This window comes from Elephantulus edwardii, unplaced genomic scaffold (genome assembly GCF_000299155.1).
Source record: "Elephantulus edwardii isolate Elephantulus edwardi_28Jun2011 unplaced genomic scaffold, EleEdw1.0 scaffold00005, whole genome shotgun sequence".
NCBI lineage: Eukaryota > Metazoa > Chordata > Mammalia > Macroscelidea > Macroscelididae > Elephantulus > Elephantulus edwardii.
The window spans coordinates 22,513,657-22,531,132 of NW_006399755.1; the positions used below are offsets into that span (position 1 = coordinate 22,513,657).

The 17,476-nt window shown below is 39.5% G+C and overlaps 1 protein-coding gene across 5 annotated transcripts in view; it reads right to left on the reverse strand.

Annotated features, from left to right (window-relative positions):
* The window catches only part of SGIP1 (SH3-domain GRB2-like (endophilin) interacting protein 1), a 329,295-nt gene extending 312,238 nt beyond the window's left edge, over positions 1-17,057 (reverse strand). Inside the window, exons 1-2 of one of the 5 annotated variants that reach the window (XM_006879756.1) lie at positions 16,956-17,057; positions 16,482-16,592 (exon numbers count right to left, since the gene is read on the reverse strand). In XM_006879756.1, the coding sequence (XP_006879818.1) occupies positions 16,482-16,491 (10 nt within the window). In that variant the 5' untranslated portion in view covers positions 16,492-16,592; positions 16,956-17,057. Of the gene's footprint in view, positions 1-16,481; positions 16,725-16,955 lie in introns of those variants that run through there. The other 4 variants (XM_006879754.1, XM_006879753.1, XM_006879755.1 and 1 more) reach the window with 4 other exon arrangements.
* Between the last annotated feature and the right edge of the window lie 419 nt (positions 17,058-17,476).

Consider the following 17,476-nt stretch of genomic DNA (forward strand, 5'->3'; position numbering starts at 1 on the left):
GTATCTGACAGACAGCAATTTGTGAAGCAGTGAAAGATAAATCCCTTATTGTGGAGTTAAGCATTAGTTACAGTGTTGACCCCACCCTTAGCCCAGAGCCTTGACCCACTTACTTCCAGCTCCACCCCCAACCAGGATAACCCTTCTCATCTGCCAAGGGGTCGCTATGAGTCGGAAACGACTCGACGGCACATAACAATAACAACAATTCATTTAACTCTCATGATAACCACAGACCTGGTGATTTTGCATGTCCCTCCAAAAAGATGTAATGAATATGTTGACAACCTTCATTTCTTCACTGGATATTTACTGCACTCTTACACTTGCCAGGCACAGAGGACACAATAATGAGTCAGCCATGGTCCTCACTCCGGGAATGTCCATAGACCATGTGGAAGGAACAAGGCAGGGAAGAGTTACTGAGAGTTTACTTCTCTGCCAAGCTCTAAGTTGAGTGCTACTGGTGCAATTTTTTAATTTCTGTCTTAAGAGACTCTTGTTATCATCATTACTGCTCTCCAGATGAGAAAGCAGAAAGGTCACTAGCTCCCCAAGGTCACATACATAGGGCTTAAATGTCAAAGCCAGTGCCCTAAACGTTCTGCTACTTGACTATGGGAGTGGGGATCTATAATCTAAGTGAACAGGGAGCTCCTCACTCTTGTACTTTGGGAATGAAGGAAGACAATTTTGTGGAAGAGGAACTCTTCCGTGTGACCTTGAATCATCAGAGGCAGTTATTACCACAGAGAAGGGAGAAACTGACATACATTAAAAAAAGAAAAAGGGGCATACAGCGAGCTCTGGTCTGGTAACGTGGTGGGAGGTGGGGGTTGAATACAGCCAGTGGGGAAAGCCTTACACATTAAGGCAAGTGGACTTCATCGCATAAGCATTGGGAGCAATCGGAGCCTTTCCTTCAAGTGAGGATATTGATCTCAACGTGGCTGTGAGGAAGATGGTTAGTAAAGCAAATGCAGAGAGAGAAATCAGGCCAGTTTGATCAGATGTGGTCGCAGGAGATGATGACAGCAAGAGAAAAGAGTAAAGAGAAATTATCGATTGCCGTTGAGTTGACTCCAACTCATGGTGACCCCTTTCATGGGGGAGAGCTGCCCCACTGGACTTTCAAGGACATGACCTCGCAAAAACGGAATGTCAGGCCTGACTTCTGAGGCATCTTCGGGTAAGTTTGAAAAACCAACCATTTAGTCCTTGAGCCTTTAATCATTAAGCTACCCAGGACTCTTTAGGTAGGATAACCAACAACCCCGAGACCCACTTATGTAGAGAAAGTAGGAAGAAGAAACTAGGCATATATTCAAGAATCGATTCTGGGTTGGCTACTTGGTAAAGTAGATGGACACAATTCTTTGAAGAAGAGGCACAGAGAGGCTGAGACAAACTTGAGAGTTAATATTAATAGCACAGGTATAGACGCCGGCCTGTCACATCTTTAAAGCCAGTCCCTACCATTACTGTCATCCTTTATGCTATGAATACTTTTAACATGTCATTTTCAGTGCGCCACTCAGGCTTTTCTCAAAGGCTGGGTGCCCAGACCCATGACCCCTATTCCAGCTTTTTTCCACTATGTTTAAACACATGGAAACTGCCCATGCTAAGGAGAGCAGTCACATGCAAACTTCAGGTAGTCTGGAATAGCATGTTGAAAAAGATGCTCAGACCAGAGAGGAAGAAGTCATTGGTGATTGGCTAGTAATGTCTCATAGGCAAGAAAGGGGTAGCATAGCACATGGGCAATGAAAACAGAGTGATAGAGGACATGCTTAAAAATTAGCAGTATGGTGAAGAGAAAGGAGAACTCTACAAGGGCTATTTGGGGGGAAACACCCCCCAAAACAAGAATACGTTTGAAAAAATAGTAAGCAGCGCTGTCTAGCCAATGACTGTGAAGAAACCCACATGTAACAACTAAACAGAGAGAGAAACATCTGAGATCATAACTGGTATTTGCCTGAGACCATCTCAGAGGTTTCACATTTACTATCTTATTTGATCTTGACAACATCTAGATGAAGCAGGAGAAGCTGGCATTATTCCTGCTTGACGAATGTAGAAGCTGAGCCTAAAAGAGGTTCCAGAATGCACTCAAGGTCACAGAGCTAGGAGGAGGTACAGCCCCTGCACGTCCCGGTTCTTCCCTCTGCATTGCACTGACTCACTGAGAGCAGACACAGGGGCCATGAAGCAGAGGAAGAGGCGGACAGCTAAAAATGGCCACATTGTATGTGCACTAAGTAGAGCAAAGACCCCAGGGACACAATTCATTTGTGAGTCTTTGGGCAGACACCCAACAAGCTGCAGCACCTTTGAACGTGAGAGACACCACTGACTCCAAGTCTTTGTCTATTCACATTTTTTTAAAATCCATTACTAAAATAAACTTTGGCTTGTCCTCTTACTGAGAGAATAAAAATCCTTGGGGAAATTCTTTCATTTGGCCTTGGTCTCCTGTACTGTAAAATGAGGTTGGACCAGATCAGTTAATCGGAAAGTGATGGTACATGTTATCATGTTTTCATGATAATGACCAAAGCATTCACAGACTATCAGGGAACACCAAGCTCACCTCTTCAGGGGGAATAAAAGACCTTTGTTCTTAGTGGGAGCCAGGCATTTTGAGAAAATGTTTTGGAGAAAGCAAATTGTAAAAATGTAGTCCACTGGGCTTGTGACACCACACCTCCCCTCCCATTATAAAATCCCAGGAAAACAGTGAGTGCCACTGAAAGGAGCCCATCAAGATAAAGGCATTTTGTATTGGGGGGAGATGTGAATTAACAGGCAACTCTGATTTTCAAGTGCCTCATATAATGAGTGTGGCGTCAGGATTGGTGGAAGATCTAATAACAATCTGTGTTATGCAGATGACACAGCCCTGCTTTCTGAAACTAAGGAGGACCTGAAATGCTTGCTGCAGAGGGTCAAGGACTGCAGCCTTCAGTATGGATTGAGGCTCAATGTCAAGAAGACAAAGATTCTCACCACTGGACCAATTGGTAGCATCGGGATGGATGGCAAAGAGATCGAGATTGTTAACAACTTTAGTCTGCTTGGCTCCACCCTCAACACTCTTGGCACCAGTAGCCAGGAAATCAAAAAACATATTGCGATGGGAAAGTCTGCTGTTAGAGACCTCTCCAGGGTACTGAAGAGCAATGGTGCCACTGTGGATACTAAGGTGCATTTGATACAGGCTATGGTCTTTGCAATCACTTGTTATGCATCAGAGAGTTGGACAATGACTAAGGAGGATAGAAGGAGAACTGATGCCTTTGAGCTGTGGTGCTAGAGAAGAGTATTGAATGTACCATGGACTGCCAGGAAAACAGATTCATCCTAGAGAGGGTTAAAGCAAGCTGCTCCTTGGAGGATTCTGGGGATTTGTCTGACATACTTTGGACATGTTGTAAGGAGGGACAGGTCCTTGGAGAGGGACATCATGCTTGGGAGGGTAGAGGCACAGCATAGGAGGGGAAGACCCTCTATGAGGTGGATTGGGAGTGACTGGGGTAATCGGGATGGGTGTGTCAGAGGCAGTGCAATTGGCACAGGATAGAGCAGGGTTTAGGGCTGTTGTACATAGGGTTGCTATGAGTTGCAAGAGACTCGACAGCACATAACAACAACAATAACTTATCATGAAATCACATCTCTTTTGCGGGAATGTTCAAACCTAAAGTGGTGGCTGAAACCCTTGGCCAATCTGTGGTTCAGTTTAGACTCATATAAAAGCTTAGGTAATGAACATTTCTTAAAAAATAAACAAACGAACAAAAACAACTGGGATAAATAGATCAGAAGGCACCATCATAAGACATTCCCAGAATTAGTATTGGAGAGACTTATGCTGACTTCTACTAAAGGAAATACGTTTTTCTAACAATGATACAAATCTATTGCACGTTACCTCTGTGAACTCTCTGGAGTTCAACTCTTCTCTCCTGACTCCCGGCTCTCCCAGTCCACACAATGGTACACTACAAAGCAGCCCTGTTTCACATTATATTTGCTCTTTCTTCTGACTCTGCACTATTCCTTCAAATAGTTTCCTAGCTCCTCACCCTTTCTCCTTTCTCAGGTTTTTGTTCCAACATCTCAGCAAATCCTTCCATCCTTATGCTATTTATAATCATACTCTCACCCAATCCTCCCCTTCCCCTATCTCTATTTCTCTGCTCTACATTTTCCCACAGTACTTAATTCCACATAATATCTTCTATCACTAATCCACTCAGTGTCAAAGAATCAGTTTGCACTCACAGCAGACCCTCCAGTGGGTTTCAGAGGCTGTGAATCACATGGGAAATGATTGAACATCTTTTTTCCCAAGGAGCACTAGTGGATTTGAACTTTCAGGGAGGTATGGTGTTGGGGTTAACAGCTCAACTTCCTACAGATTAAGCCACTAGAGCTCCCTAATGTATGCAAGAGCTCACTTTTAATAATTTTTCTCCTGCACCAAACGAGATGCTTCAGTAGGTGAAAACAGACTTTGTTCTGTTCACTCTTTGACCTCCAACACCTGAAACAGTACCAGGTGCTTAATATGCATTCAATACAGAATAGAGACAGGGTTATACTTTGTCTTCCAATACAACAAATTTGCAAAATTACTTTATGATTTACATGCAAAATAGTATAGAAAGACTATTCAAGTCAATGCCAGGCAAACAGTAACATCATCAATAATGTACATGTCAGGGATAAGTGTACTTTGAAGTAGAAGAAAAAAGAATCGTAAGACTTCAGAACCAGAAGAGAGTCACCAACTCGTTGTTGAGTTGGTTGCAACACAAAGGCACCGTCCACCAGGCTTCCAAATGTGGGGAAATTCCCATCTTTCTCCTATAAGCCACTGGTGGATGTAAACACAACTGGTGGATGCCATACACAAGAAGCCTTTGAGTGAGCAGGGCAAACTACTAGAATAAGCAGCTCAGAATGGACTACTCCACCAGCACTCCCACAGAGGGAGAAGACGAGAGGAATTCAAATCATTCCACACATGACAGAGATTCTGAGAGCTGGAAGTGCTAGAGATATGACTGATAAATTCTCTCATATCTTCCCTGAGAATACAGAGTCCAAGAAGGGCAAAGTAACTTTTCCTAAGGCATACAAAGCAAAAGGTCAAGCAGCTGCAACTCTTAGGTTCAAACTCAAGTTAGCATTCGGAGCCCAAGCACTTTCCACCAAAAGCCCAAATGGCACAAATAGAGCAAACATCATAAGCATCTCAGATCAACAAATTCTCCAGTTAGTGATCATTGATCATGTGGTTTCTGCAAATCTCAACACACCATCACACCATGACTGCACAGAGAAGTATATATATAACACACAACAGATTGATTAATTTGGGAATATGCTTACAAATTCCAGGTCAAACACTCTACCTCTAAGCATTTAGAGGCCGAATTTCCAGGTTTGGTCAAAAATTGTTTGGAAAAGGGAAGAGGACCAGGGACAGGAAAGATGAGAGAGAAGAGTAGGGAAAGTAGAGAGTAAACACAAGGAAATGCAGAGGGGAGGAGAAAAAAAAAGAGAAAAAAAGGAAAAAGAAATCCAAGCCCAAGGGACATTAACAAAACTGACTCTGGGAATTTCTTTGAATAGCTGTGCTACAACTAGTCTTTTTCCATTATAAAAACATTTCCTTGGAAATAATCACCAAAATAATTCAAGCTCAAGCACCTACTTTCAGATGGACGATTTCTTTTCTTTGGCTTCTCAGTATGCATTATTTGTTATCTCACAGTTTAGTGCTCTGTAATATACTGCCTTGTTCCACTAAATATTTCATGTTTGTAAATCTTGTTTTTCCAACAAGAATGTAAATCCAAGCATTCATTTATTTATTTTTTACAATCACCATCATGCCCACATTAACATCGAACAGTGTGCAGGATGTACTCATCTGAATCATTTGTATTTGGTTTCATCCACTTATTCAATAAATAAATAACATTAAGCATCTGTTGGGTGTAATAGTCTAAGGATACAATGAAGAATATGATTCACTAGATTTCTGTCCTCTTAGAGTTTATCTGAGTGAGAGATTTGGCCTACACAGCATTACATAAGGACAAAATGGAAAGCAACTTTAGGAAGAAGAGTCTGCGAGGGTCTCTGTATGTGGAATCAAAGGATGTTGTCATGACTGGGAAATGTGAAATGAAAAGCCTCCTGAAGTGGTGGCAGTTTTGCTGGGAACCCAAGAAAATCAGCAACTCAATGAGCTGGGGAAATGGACTTAGGTCGAAGGAATAGCCAGCACCAAAGGAAGTATTTGTTCTTAAGACCAAAATAGTGAGTATGGTTATTAGCACAAGTAAATGAGCTTGGAGAAGCCCAGCAGGCATGCAGATCCTTGTAGACTATGGATTTTAAGAGAAATAGAAAGATATTGAATTTTCTTAAACAAAGAAAAGCAGCATGATAGGAGGTATTTGAACAAAGATACTGAATATCATTCTAAAACAGTATAAATATGATTGCCTGATGATATGTTATTCTAAGAATGGGGACTCATTATTCCTCAGGGCTAAAAGTCCTTCCCAAAAGATCTCTCACCAGTGAGCAACTCTTGGAGGCAAATACGGTGAAGCATAACCTCTCATACTCTGCACATGTTGCTAGCAGAGGCTATTCCTTGGAGAAGGACATCATGCTTGGTAAGGTGAGGGTCAGCAAAAGACAGGAAGAAATGAAATGAAACGGATTAACACAAGGACTGCAGCAATGGGTTTAAATGTGTCAGAGATGATGAGGATGGTACAGAAAAGGAGAGAATTCAGAGAGTTGCCAAGATACATACTCAATTCAGTGGCACCTAACAAAATGTGTTCATGGTAATACCTGAAGCCAGAAATACCACACCTCATCCCCTCCTTATGAAGACCCTGTGTTTGCCCAAGTTCATCAATTCTTCTCTGTCTACAATCTCTATTTATTTAATTGCTTTATTCGTTTAATTTCAAGGACTTTTTCAAATCCATCAACTCAAGTCCATTAGAAAAAGCCCTTAAATTTTTTTCTCTCGTCCAACTCCTTTGCAGTAATTTCGTTAAATTCTCTCCCATTTCTTAGCCCCACTTGTGAGTTTACATAATGACTATAATCACAATTTAACAGCAGTATATACAATAAAATTTAATTGAAACGTAGTCACTAACACAGAAGTTAAACATAATTACAAAATGCAATGTCATGAGTCTCTGAAACTTCTGGAAATTCTCTACAACTTTTTGGCTTTATCCTTTTATTGCCCTCTCATAATTAAAACTTTCTTTCCTCAAACAATGCCATTTGAAGTAAAAATATATTTAATGTCATCATTTTCTTCTGGTGGAGTATTATAATAGCAATACCTGGTTTTGAACATTTCTTGGAATTATTTATGCTAGTTATATAAGAGAATTATAGTCTTTGATTCTATAACACATATAAGAATTTAAACATGATTATTCTATGCAAAAACATGTTTAGTGTAACCAACTCACGTACATTTAGCATAAAAGGTGAGAGTTGATGGCTTCCTTTAATGGGTTTATTTTAAATATGGAGAATGTATTTGCTGAGTCCAGTAAGAAAACAAATATCTTATGGTATGATTTATTGCAATTTTCTTTTAAATAAAATTTTATGTTAATTGTGATTTTAATGAACATTTACAGAGAAGTTAGATCTTCATTCATCCATCATTACACATTTTATACCTTCATACTCCCTTCCCTACCCAATTCACTAGAAAAAAATTAATTCATTGTTGCATAATTACCTAAACCTCAACCCCCCATCCAGTCCTCTTTGCAATGATGCATCTCTTACTCTGGACTGTTGTCATAGGTATAATGCCTGGTCATATATTCATTTTAGACATTTCTTTTACCTGTCCCAATGCAATGGTCATTATCTATCCACTCTTGTCCTATTCTCTTACCAACCCCCATGTCAGACCTGCTTTAGAACAATGCTGCTATGCAATATTTGTCCTTTTGTACTGAGATATTTCTGGTAATATACCCTAAAGAACCCATAACTACCATCCAAACAGATATATGCACACTCATGTTTACTGCTGCAATATTTACAATAGTAAAGAGTTGGAAGCAACTCAAGTGCCCATCAACAAATGAATTGATAGAAAAACTCTCATATATTGATACAATGGAATACCATGCAGGACAGAAAAACAATTAACTTGTAAAATATCACACAACATGGAGGACCCTGGAGCAATTATTTTTTAAAGATGACATATTCTTTGTTGTTATTGTTGGTTTTATGTACCATTGAGTCAAGTATAGTGATTCCATAAAAAACAGGTCTGAACCCTGTCCTTTTCTGTGCCATCCTCATCATCTTGGAAACATTTGAGCCCATTGCTGCAGTCACTGTGTCAATCCATCCTTCCAAGCATGACGTCCTTCTCCAAGGAATAGCACTTCCTATCAACATGATCTAAGTATGTGAGATGAAGTTTTGTTACCCTTGCCTCCAAGGAGCATTCTCTAAGACTGCACTTTCTTCAAGACATATCTGATATTCACTTGGCAATCCATGGGATATTCAGTACTTTCTAATACCACAACTTAAAGGCATCATTTTTTTTTCTGTTATACTTATCCACTGTCAAGTTTTCAGATGCATAGAAGAGAAGACCATGGCCTGGATCAAGTGTACCTTAGCCTTCAAACTGACATCATTGCAGCTCAGTAATTTGGGGAGGTTTCTAACTGTAGACTTGCCCAATGCAGTGAATCTTTTGATTTCCTGACTGCTGGTACCAAGGGTGATGATTGTGGATCCAAATTGTTGATAACTTCAATCTTTTCTTCATTTATCATGATGTTGTCTATCATTTCAGTGGTATTTTTGTCTTCTTGATGTTGAGATGCAATCCATATTGAAGGCTGTAATCTTTGATCTTCTGCAGCAAGCATTTCAAGTCCTGCTTAATACAGATTGTTGATGAGTCTTCCTCCAATCCTGATGCCACTTCTTCATAGAGTCTTCTTTTTTTTTTTTAAATTGTGTTTCATTCATGAAGAGTACAGCTTCTTGAATAATTTTCTTAACATACAAATTGAATGGGCATGGAGAAAGGATACAGCCCTGACACATACCTTACCTGATATATTCTTTTATAGATCTTATACTGAGTGCATAAATTAGATGGAAACTTATATCAAAGGAAGCCCTCTCTGACACAGAGTTTATCTGAAGAAGAAAAATTACTTAAGTGATAGGACACATATTAGAGTCTCAAATATATACTTTGTTGTGTCTTTTGTTGTTAAGTGTCATGCCAAGTAGACTATGACATATAGTAACCCTGTGAACAAATAGATCTGAACCTTGCCCTATCCTGTGCCATTGTAATGATCTTGCTAATGCTCAAGCCCATTGTTAACAATCCACATCTTTGAATATCTTCCTCTCTTTCACTGATCCTCTACCTTTCTCAGAATGATGTCTTTTCTAAGCACAGGCTCCTCCTGACAACATGTTCGAAGTATATAAGAAGAAGTTTCATCATCCTTGCCTCTAAGTAGAAGCAAATGCTGACTGCACTTTCTCAAAAACAGATTTCTTTGTTTTTTGAGCAGTCCACAGAATATTCAATACACTTTGCCAGTATCATAATTCAGTCACAAATTCTTTTTTGGCCTTCAGTATTCTTTGTTCAACTCTTATATCCATAGAAGCAACTGGAAATACCATGGCTTAGATCAGTTGCACCTTAGTCTTTAAACTGACATTCTTGCTCATTAGCACTTTAAAGAGGTCCTTGACAGCTGATTTCACTAGTAGAACATATCTTTCTCTTGGTACCAGCAGTCAGCACATCAGAAGACTAATTGCTTTAGTAAAATCAGCTGTCCGATACCTCTCCACAGTGCTGAAGATCAAAGATTTCTGTCTACAGACTAAGGTATGCCTGATCTAGGTCTTCACAATTACTTGCTATGCATCAGAAATCAGAACAATGAATAGGATGACAGAAGAAGAATCAATGCCTTTGAGTTGTGATGCTGGAGAAAAGTACTGAACAGATCATGGACTGCCAAGGGAACAAACAGGTCTTTCCTGGAGAGGGTGAAGTCAAGTTTCTCCTTGGCGGCATGGATTTTGAATCTCTGTCTCCCATACTTTGGGCATGTTGAACATCATTCTTGGATGGGTGAAAAGAGAGTGCAGGAGAGGAAGACACTGAATGAGATGGATTGACACAGTAACTGAGGTAATGAGGGTGGGTGTGTTAGAGACAGTGACATTTGCTCAAGATAGAGCAGGGTTTAGAACTATTGTTCATAGGGCCACTCTGAGTTGTAGTAGACTAATGACACATAACAACCACCACCATCATCTGTCTTTTGGTTTTTTGACTGCTGGTATCATGGAAACTGATGGTGGATTCAAGTATTAAAAATGAAATCTTCAACTTTAGTATTTTTCTCCATCTATTATGGTGTTACCTATCGGTCTAGTGGTGGGGAGTTTAAATATTTCTTTAGATTTGTTTTTTTAAATAACCCCACTCTGAGAAGGACATTTGGGGGAGAATTAGTTTTAACTGTTGTTTGTTGTTTAATGCTGTCGAGTCGTAGACGACTCATAGCGACCCTATGAACAAACAGCCTGAGCACTGTTCGTACGTAGAGTTTCCAGAGGCAAGCCATTTTGGAAGTGGATGCCGCTCCTGCTTCCAGGCTTGATTTAGTCGGGAAGCTCCAGCCAACACTGCCCACCATAGGTGCCCATTACCACGATTGGCACATCACTGTCACAGGCTTCAGCATCACAGCAACCACGAGTTACCTCTGAATTACTTAAAAAAAATTCAAAGTTATTGCTGACAAGTTGGGAGCAACTTTTAATTAATTCTTCAGCAGGTGTTTGGAGGCTGAAAATCACACAGGAGGGGATTGCCATCTTTCTCCTTCAGGGCAGCTGATGGATTAGAACTGCCAGAGAGTCTTGGCTTTTAGATTAACAGCTCAATTCCTTATAGATTATGCCACCAGAGCTCCCTAAAATAGCTAGCTAACTATAAAGTTAACAACTCCATCTCTCACACACCTTTTCCTATTTAATCACATAAAAAACATATAGTGACCCTCCATCTGTTCTGAGTCTGTAAAACGCAATGGGAGCAGACTGCCCAGCTTCCTTCCCTCAGAGCTGCTGATGGATTTGAAACTCCAGAGACACTCCCTGGCCTTTGGTTTTGCACTACAACTCGCCACTGATTGCACCACCAGAGCTAAGCATTTTCCAAACATTAGGAAACTCCATTTCAACAGAAGAGGGGGAAACCACAAAACTCTTTGCTGTCTACAGAATTTACTGTGATAACTTAGTGGATCCAAAATTTTTCAAGATTCTCTCTCTAAATAATGATGATGAAGACATAAGTGATTAGTAAGAACTAAAGTGTATGGTTGTGTGAATTTTCATATGTAAGGGAGAGGCAGGCTATGCAACCAAAACAGTGAAAGACTGTTTTTCAATTAGATTACTATGCCCCACCCTAATTTAGCAAAGGGTTGTTTCGAAAGTTACTACATATGGTATTTGTTGTTGTCTTCCAGTCATTTCCAACTCATAGAGCCTCTATAGGTCAAAACAGAACTACTCCATTATAGCCTAGGATGTCCTAGACTATTATTTTGCAGAGCAGATTATCTGGTAATGGAGAGTAAAAAAATATGAGCTTTATTAACAAGAGAACTTGAGTTCCAATTGTCTTCATCAATTAATCCAATATTATATTTTTATTTTGACAATTTTAAAAAAAATCAGAAAAGTATTGTATGCAGAATACACTTATTTGCAGATTCTAAGTACTAAGTAAAATTTATAAAGCCACTCTGCACATTTCAGTTAAACACACTAAGCCCTTCAATTATACTTGTTAGGGTTTTTTTAAAATAAATTATTATATAGAGTTAAACAGTATTGTACCATAAACTTCTCTTTTCAGCATAATGCCTAAGAGCCTGAAAATGAAATAGAACACACAAAGTGCCTTTGCATGGATAAGGGTCGGTGCTTCTAAGACAGTGCCCCAGATAAACAGAAGTTCTAAGAAACACTGACTTAATTTCACTTATTTTAGAATCAGTAGCTAAAATGCCATTTCAAACTTTAAAGATAATAAATGAAAGAAGAATAGTTGCCTTAACTACATAGACTGCATTATAAGCTTAGCCATCATATAGACCACTCAGCACATAATCCTCTTGCTCATCTTCCCTTCACACTCTTAATACATAATGGATAATCATTTGTATTCTTCAATAATGAATAAACTTAAACCAACCACAGTAAAAAAAAAAAAAGAATCAAGCAATCAAGTTCTTTAAAATATTTTTTTTAAAAATATATTTCACTTCACCAAAAAAGACATTCAGCTGGCAAACACACACATGAAGAAATGTCCAAAATCCCTAGCTCTAAGAGAGATGCAAATCAAAATAACCAAGAGATATCATCTCACCCCAGTAAGAATCGCAAAATCCAACAGAACAGAAAACAACAAATGCTGGTGAGGCTGCAAAGAAACTGGAACCCTTATTCACTGTTGGTGGGAGTGTAAAATGGTGCAACCACTATGGAAGGCAGTATGGTACTTTCTCAAAAAGTTGGAAATAGAAATACCATTTGACTCAGCAATTCCACTACTGGGAATATACCCTAAAGAAACCAGAGCTGCCACCCTAGCAGATATATGCACACCCATATTTATTGCTTCGTTGTTCACAATCACAAAGAGTTAGAAACAACCCAAGTGCCTATCAACAAATGAACAGATAGAGAAGCTGTGGTATATTCACATAATGGAATATTATGCAGCATTGAAAAACAAAAAAATTCATGAAATATTACACAAAATGGGTGACCAGAGAGGACATTATGCTGAGTGAAATATCTCAGTCACAAAAAGACAAATACTGTATAATGTCACTATTATAGAACAGGACTGACATGGGAGTTGGAAGGAAACCAAGAAAAGAGGGGATAAAGAATGTACATGGCATTGAAACAGACGAGGGAGAGAACTGTATAAAAGGAATATATGATTAGGTATTATTGGCATGACAAAAAAAAATCTCCAAAGAAAAAAGTGAACTGGGCAGGGGGGGTGGGCAGGGAGGAAAATGTGCAATAATGAATAAATGGAAATCCAAGTTCTCTATATACATTCATTAACATCTCAATTTAAAAAACAAACCCATATTTGAAGTGAGCCGTATAGTCACAAACTCAGTCAGGAATAACCTGATTGAAGTCTCTGCAGAATTATGTCACTGCTTTCTTAGATACTAAAATAACTGAAAAGGTAATAAAAGTCCTTACATATGTTTAGGATTTCTGCTGGTATTGAATGAATGGAGTCTATATCTACATTCTAGAAAAATGAAAGCAAAAAATCAAAACTAAATTATAGACCATTCTGCTGAAAATGTGTTTAGTATTTATTGTGAGAAGAGTACTAAAATATCGCATGGACTGCCAAAAGAACAAATAAGTTTTGCACAAAGTGCAGAGTGCTTCTTGCAGGCAAAGATGACAAAGCTCACATACTTTGGACATGTTGCTAGGAGAGGCTGTTTCTTAGAGAAGGACATCATGCTTGGAACGATAGAGGCTCAATGAAGACAGGAAGGCCCTTTATGACATGGATTGACACAGTGACTACAGCAATGGGCTCAAGTGTGTTGGAGATAATGAGAATGGTACAGGACAGGACAGAGTTCAGATCTATTGTTCACAAGGTTGCTATGATTCAGACTCAACTAGATGACAGCTATCAACAATTATTTTACATAAAGTAACTAAGCAGCTTGAAAAGTTGCCATAACCATGTTTTTCCTAGTGGCAGAGCACAACAGTTTAGAAGTATAGAAATTCATGCACACCTTCCTATATACAAATATATTCTGCCTGCTTGAGAAATCTATACATGTATATATATGAATGTATGTGACACATGCACTGGTTTTTGCAGACATCATTTTATCTAGATTTTTCATGACATGTTCTTAGAGTAAAATTAATCTTTCAGTAGAGCTGCAATGACAGGATTTAGAAGTCCCTTTTAGGGTACTCCTTAACTTTCCAAGGTTATCATGATAGACATAACAGCATAGCTTCCAATATAGATAAGCTACACAGAAATAATAACTGTTAAAATACATCTTCAGATTAAGAGCAATGCAGAAGCGAAACTCTTGGATTCAAAGTGAGAAACATGAACATACATTGCCCAAAAGACTGGCAACTAAGTTTGAAGGCCATTGGTAGGCAAATTAATTTCTCTAAGTCTCTACTTGCCTTTTTTAAGGATACAGAACCATTCAAGTCTTGAAAAGCATTTTAAAAACAGAAATAAGTAGACTAAAAGTAAATATATCAGTTCCATTTCAGTCTTTACGGCAATAGGAAATCTGTCCAATTTCATTTGCAAGGATCTGATGGAAAGCAACTATTTCCATAGTGTCACCTCTAATTCATACCAGTGCTAAAAGATAACATCCTTCATTAGACAAATTTGGCAAACGCAGAGACATAGTGTCATTTCAGCCCCCACATTAAGTCTTTGTTACAGTCCTCTTTTCAATTTAGGCAGCTCAGACAAGCTTTGAGCTGAGATCCAGGGATGGCACATTAGATGATACCAGTAAGAAAATCATTAATGGATATTAATAGATGTTACCACCTTTAAAGAAGGCACTTCAGTTGCTGTCTGCAAAACAAGAAGTGCAAGACCTTCCACTTGCCCATGAAAGATAAATATATAATCAGAATGTATATGGATACATTTTAAAGAAATACTATATGAAATTCAGTTGGAAAAATATATTGCTTCTAGACAAGATTTTTTTTTTTGTCCCCCTGAGGAGGGCTGCCCACATGAGCTTTTAGCTGAAGAGTAATACTCTTTCTATTTTTGTTTGCCATACTCAAAGAGTAAATACATTCTGAATTAATGAAAATTATTTAATCTTAGGGCAATATAGGCCTAAACAAATTGAGATTGAGAGCACTAGTAATCTCAATTTATATAGGCCTTGATTTAAATTACTAGATTCAACATGCTTTGCTAATAAGATCAGACCCCATAGCGAAATGATGCCCTATCTCTCTTTTAAAGCAATTTCCTAAAATCTGAGTCTAGGCCATGAGTCTAGAATTATTCACCCCTCAAATCATATTAACAATGTTTGACATGATGACATAGAGAGCAAAAAGAATTCATTTCTGCCAAATACAGATTACACTGTCGTGTTGGTGTTTTTTTTCTTTTTCTTCTTAAACCATCCTCTTCTTATTCCATTTTGGTAAATTTCTAAAGAATGTTTAAAATCCATAGGATAGACCTTGGCTTAAGAGGTGGCTTCTCTGCCATTTTCATGGCTGATTTGAGACCCACTCTGCTTTCGATTTTGCATTGTGAAATCCAGTCTGGGGACAAATTTCTGCCTGTCATCTTAGGAAAAGGCCAGGAGTTTTACACCATCCTGTAGTATGAAATCATAAAATCAAAGCCAGTCTAGGGCTGCTTGCATCTTTCCTGATCAGCTTGCTGCTTTCTCTCAAGCAATTCTGGCTGTCACTATGTCAAGGTTGGGAAGGTGTTTAGTATAATAATACATAATTTTAAAAGCACCTCTCCAGAAAAAAGTTCCTTTTTACACTTCAAATGGAATGCAGAAAGGTAACCGGTAAGTAATCGTTTATTGCTTAGCGAGGAACCATTGAATGGAAGAAGCATTTAAAAAGCACAACATTCTTTCTTAACGGATAAGACCCTAAATCAGACCCTGAATCAGAAGTCATGCAGCCCTGATATTTTCCTTATATTGCTCATTCTGTTGCAATGACATCCCCCCAAAAAACTAGTTTATGGACCAAATTTGCTGTGCCCCTCTTCCAAAAATAAGATGTAAATTGAAGCAATACGAAATAAACATTCTTAAACAGATCATTAAAAAAGACAGCAGGAATAATTCTTGTCAATGACCTCTCCTGTGTAATGTCAATTTCAGAAACCAAGTTTCCATTGTAAATGTTTAATCAGTATGGTCCCAGGAACCTAGCACAGAAAGCAACAACAACAATAATAACCCCAAAACCCCTATCCTCTCTCCCAACTTATTTGCTCTGCAAGCTCTTTCCTAGCTCTATCTCAGCTCCCTGCAAATACTTTTAGGCTCTTCTCTCTCAAAGGACCAGGGAGTTCTGTAGATTCTGAGCTAAGCTCTGTGGTTTGATTCCATTAGTCTGAGCTGTGGTCTGCTGCACGCAAACTGCAGCATTTCTGCTTGCAAAATCCTGGCAACCAGGTTCTCCACCAGCCAACACAGGCTGCATACATTCTTCAGCGCTGCTCTGCCCAAACCTTGCCTGAAGTCGGTCAACCACAGGAGAAAGCATCCTACCTTCCATCATGGTGGCAGAATTGCATTCCTTAATTTCCAAGGAGTCTGAAAAATCACAAGAGGATACGATTCCAGGTCCCACTTAAGTCCTCACTACGCAGCTTTCGACGTCTGCTCTGTTAGCTGCTGAAGCCAAAGGAGACAAACGTTAACCCCATCGGCAGGCCATGGATACTGCTGGTGCCGCTTCACCTACAGGCTCTCAGGAAGATGCTGAGAGAGAAAGGCAGAGGAAGAGCAAGCCGGCTGAGCTGCACCGCCTGCGCTGTCTCGGCCAATCCCTTCAACTCAGGACCGCGTCACATGGTAGCCAGCCTGCATCTCCTGACACAATACCCCCGGAGAGCACACAAGAACCTATTTCCCGTCCCCATTCCCCGCCACCCCCATTCCCTCCTGCTTGTCACCAAATACACAGCCCCTTCCCCACCTGGTGACGCACTTCCCCAGCCCCTCCTCGCTGCCTTGCTAAGCCTATTGCAGCTGCTGGGTGCCCGAGATTAATTATCAGACGCTGCCACCTTAACTGGGGACTCTGGCTTGGAAGAATCACCTAAGTGGCTCGCAGGCAAGGGGATTTTTTTTTTTTTTAAAGAAAAACTTCCTTAAAAAAATCCGTGCTGTCTGAATTCTTAGCAGCACTCAGAAGCTCCCATTGCCATCTTGTGTCCCTAAAGGAATTCCAATTTTCAGTGACGATGTCCTCTGAACAGTCTGTCTGTCGGTCTGTCTCTCTTTCTTTCTTTTTCCCTCCCTCCTCCCCCATTCAAGAGAGAAAAATCAATCTGGCTGACGTCACATTATAAACAATTATCCCCAAAAGGATGATGCAGAAGAAATTTCACCCCAGCTGCCTTCAAGAGAGCCAGGGAATTAATCGCCCATGACATGCCGAATGGGCTGGGAACTGTCATTAAAACAAAGAAACAAAAGAACCCACCCGAGTTGGGGCTCTGGAATCAAACTGGCAATGCTTGAGATAATTTCTGGGGCGG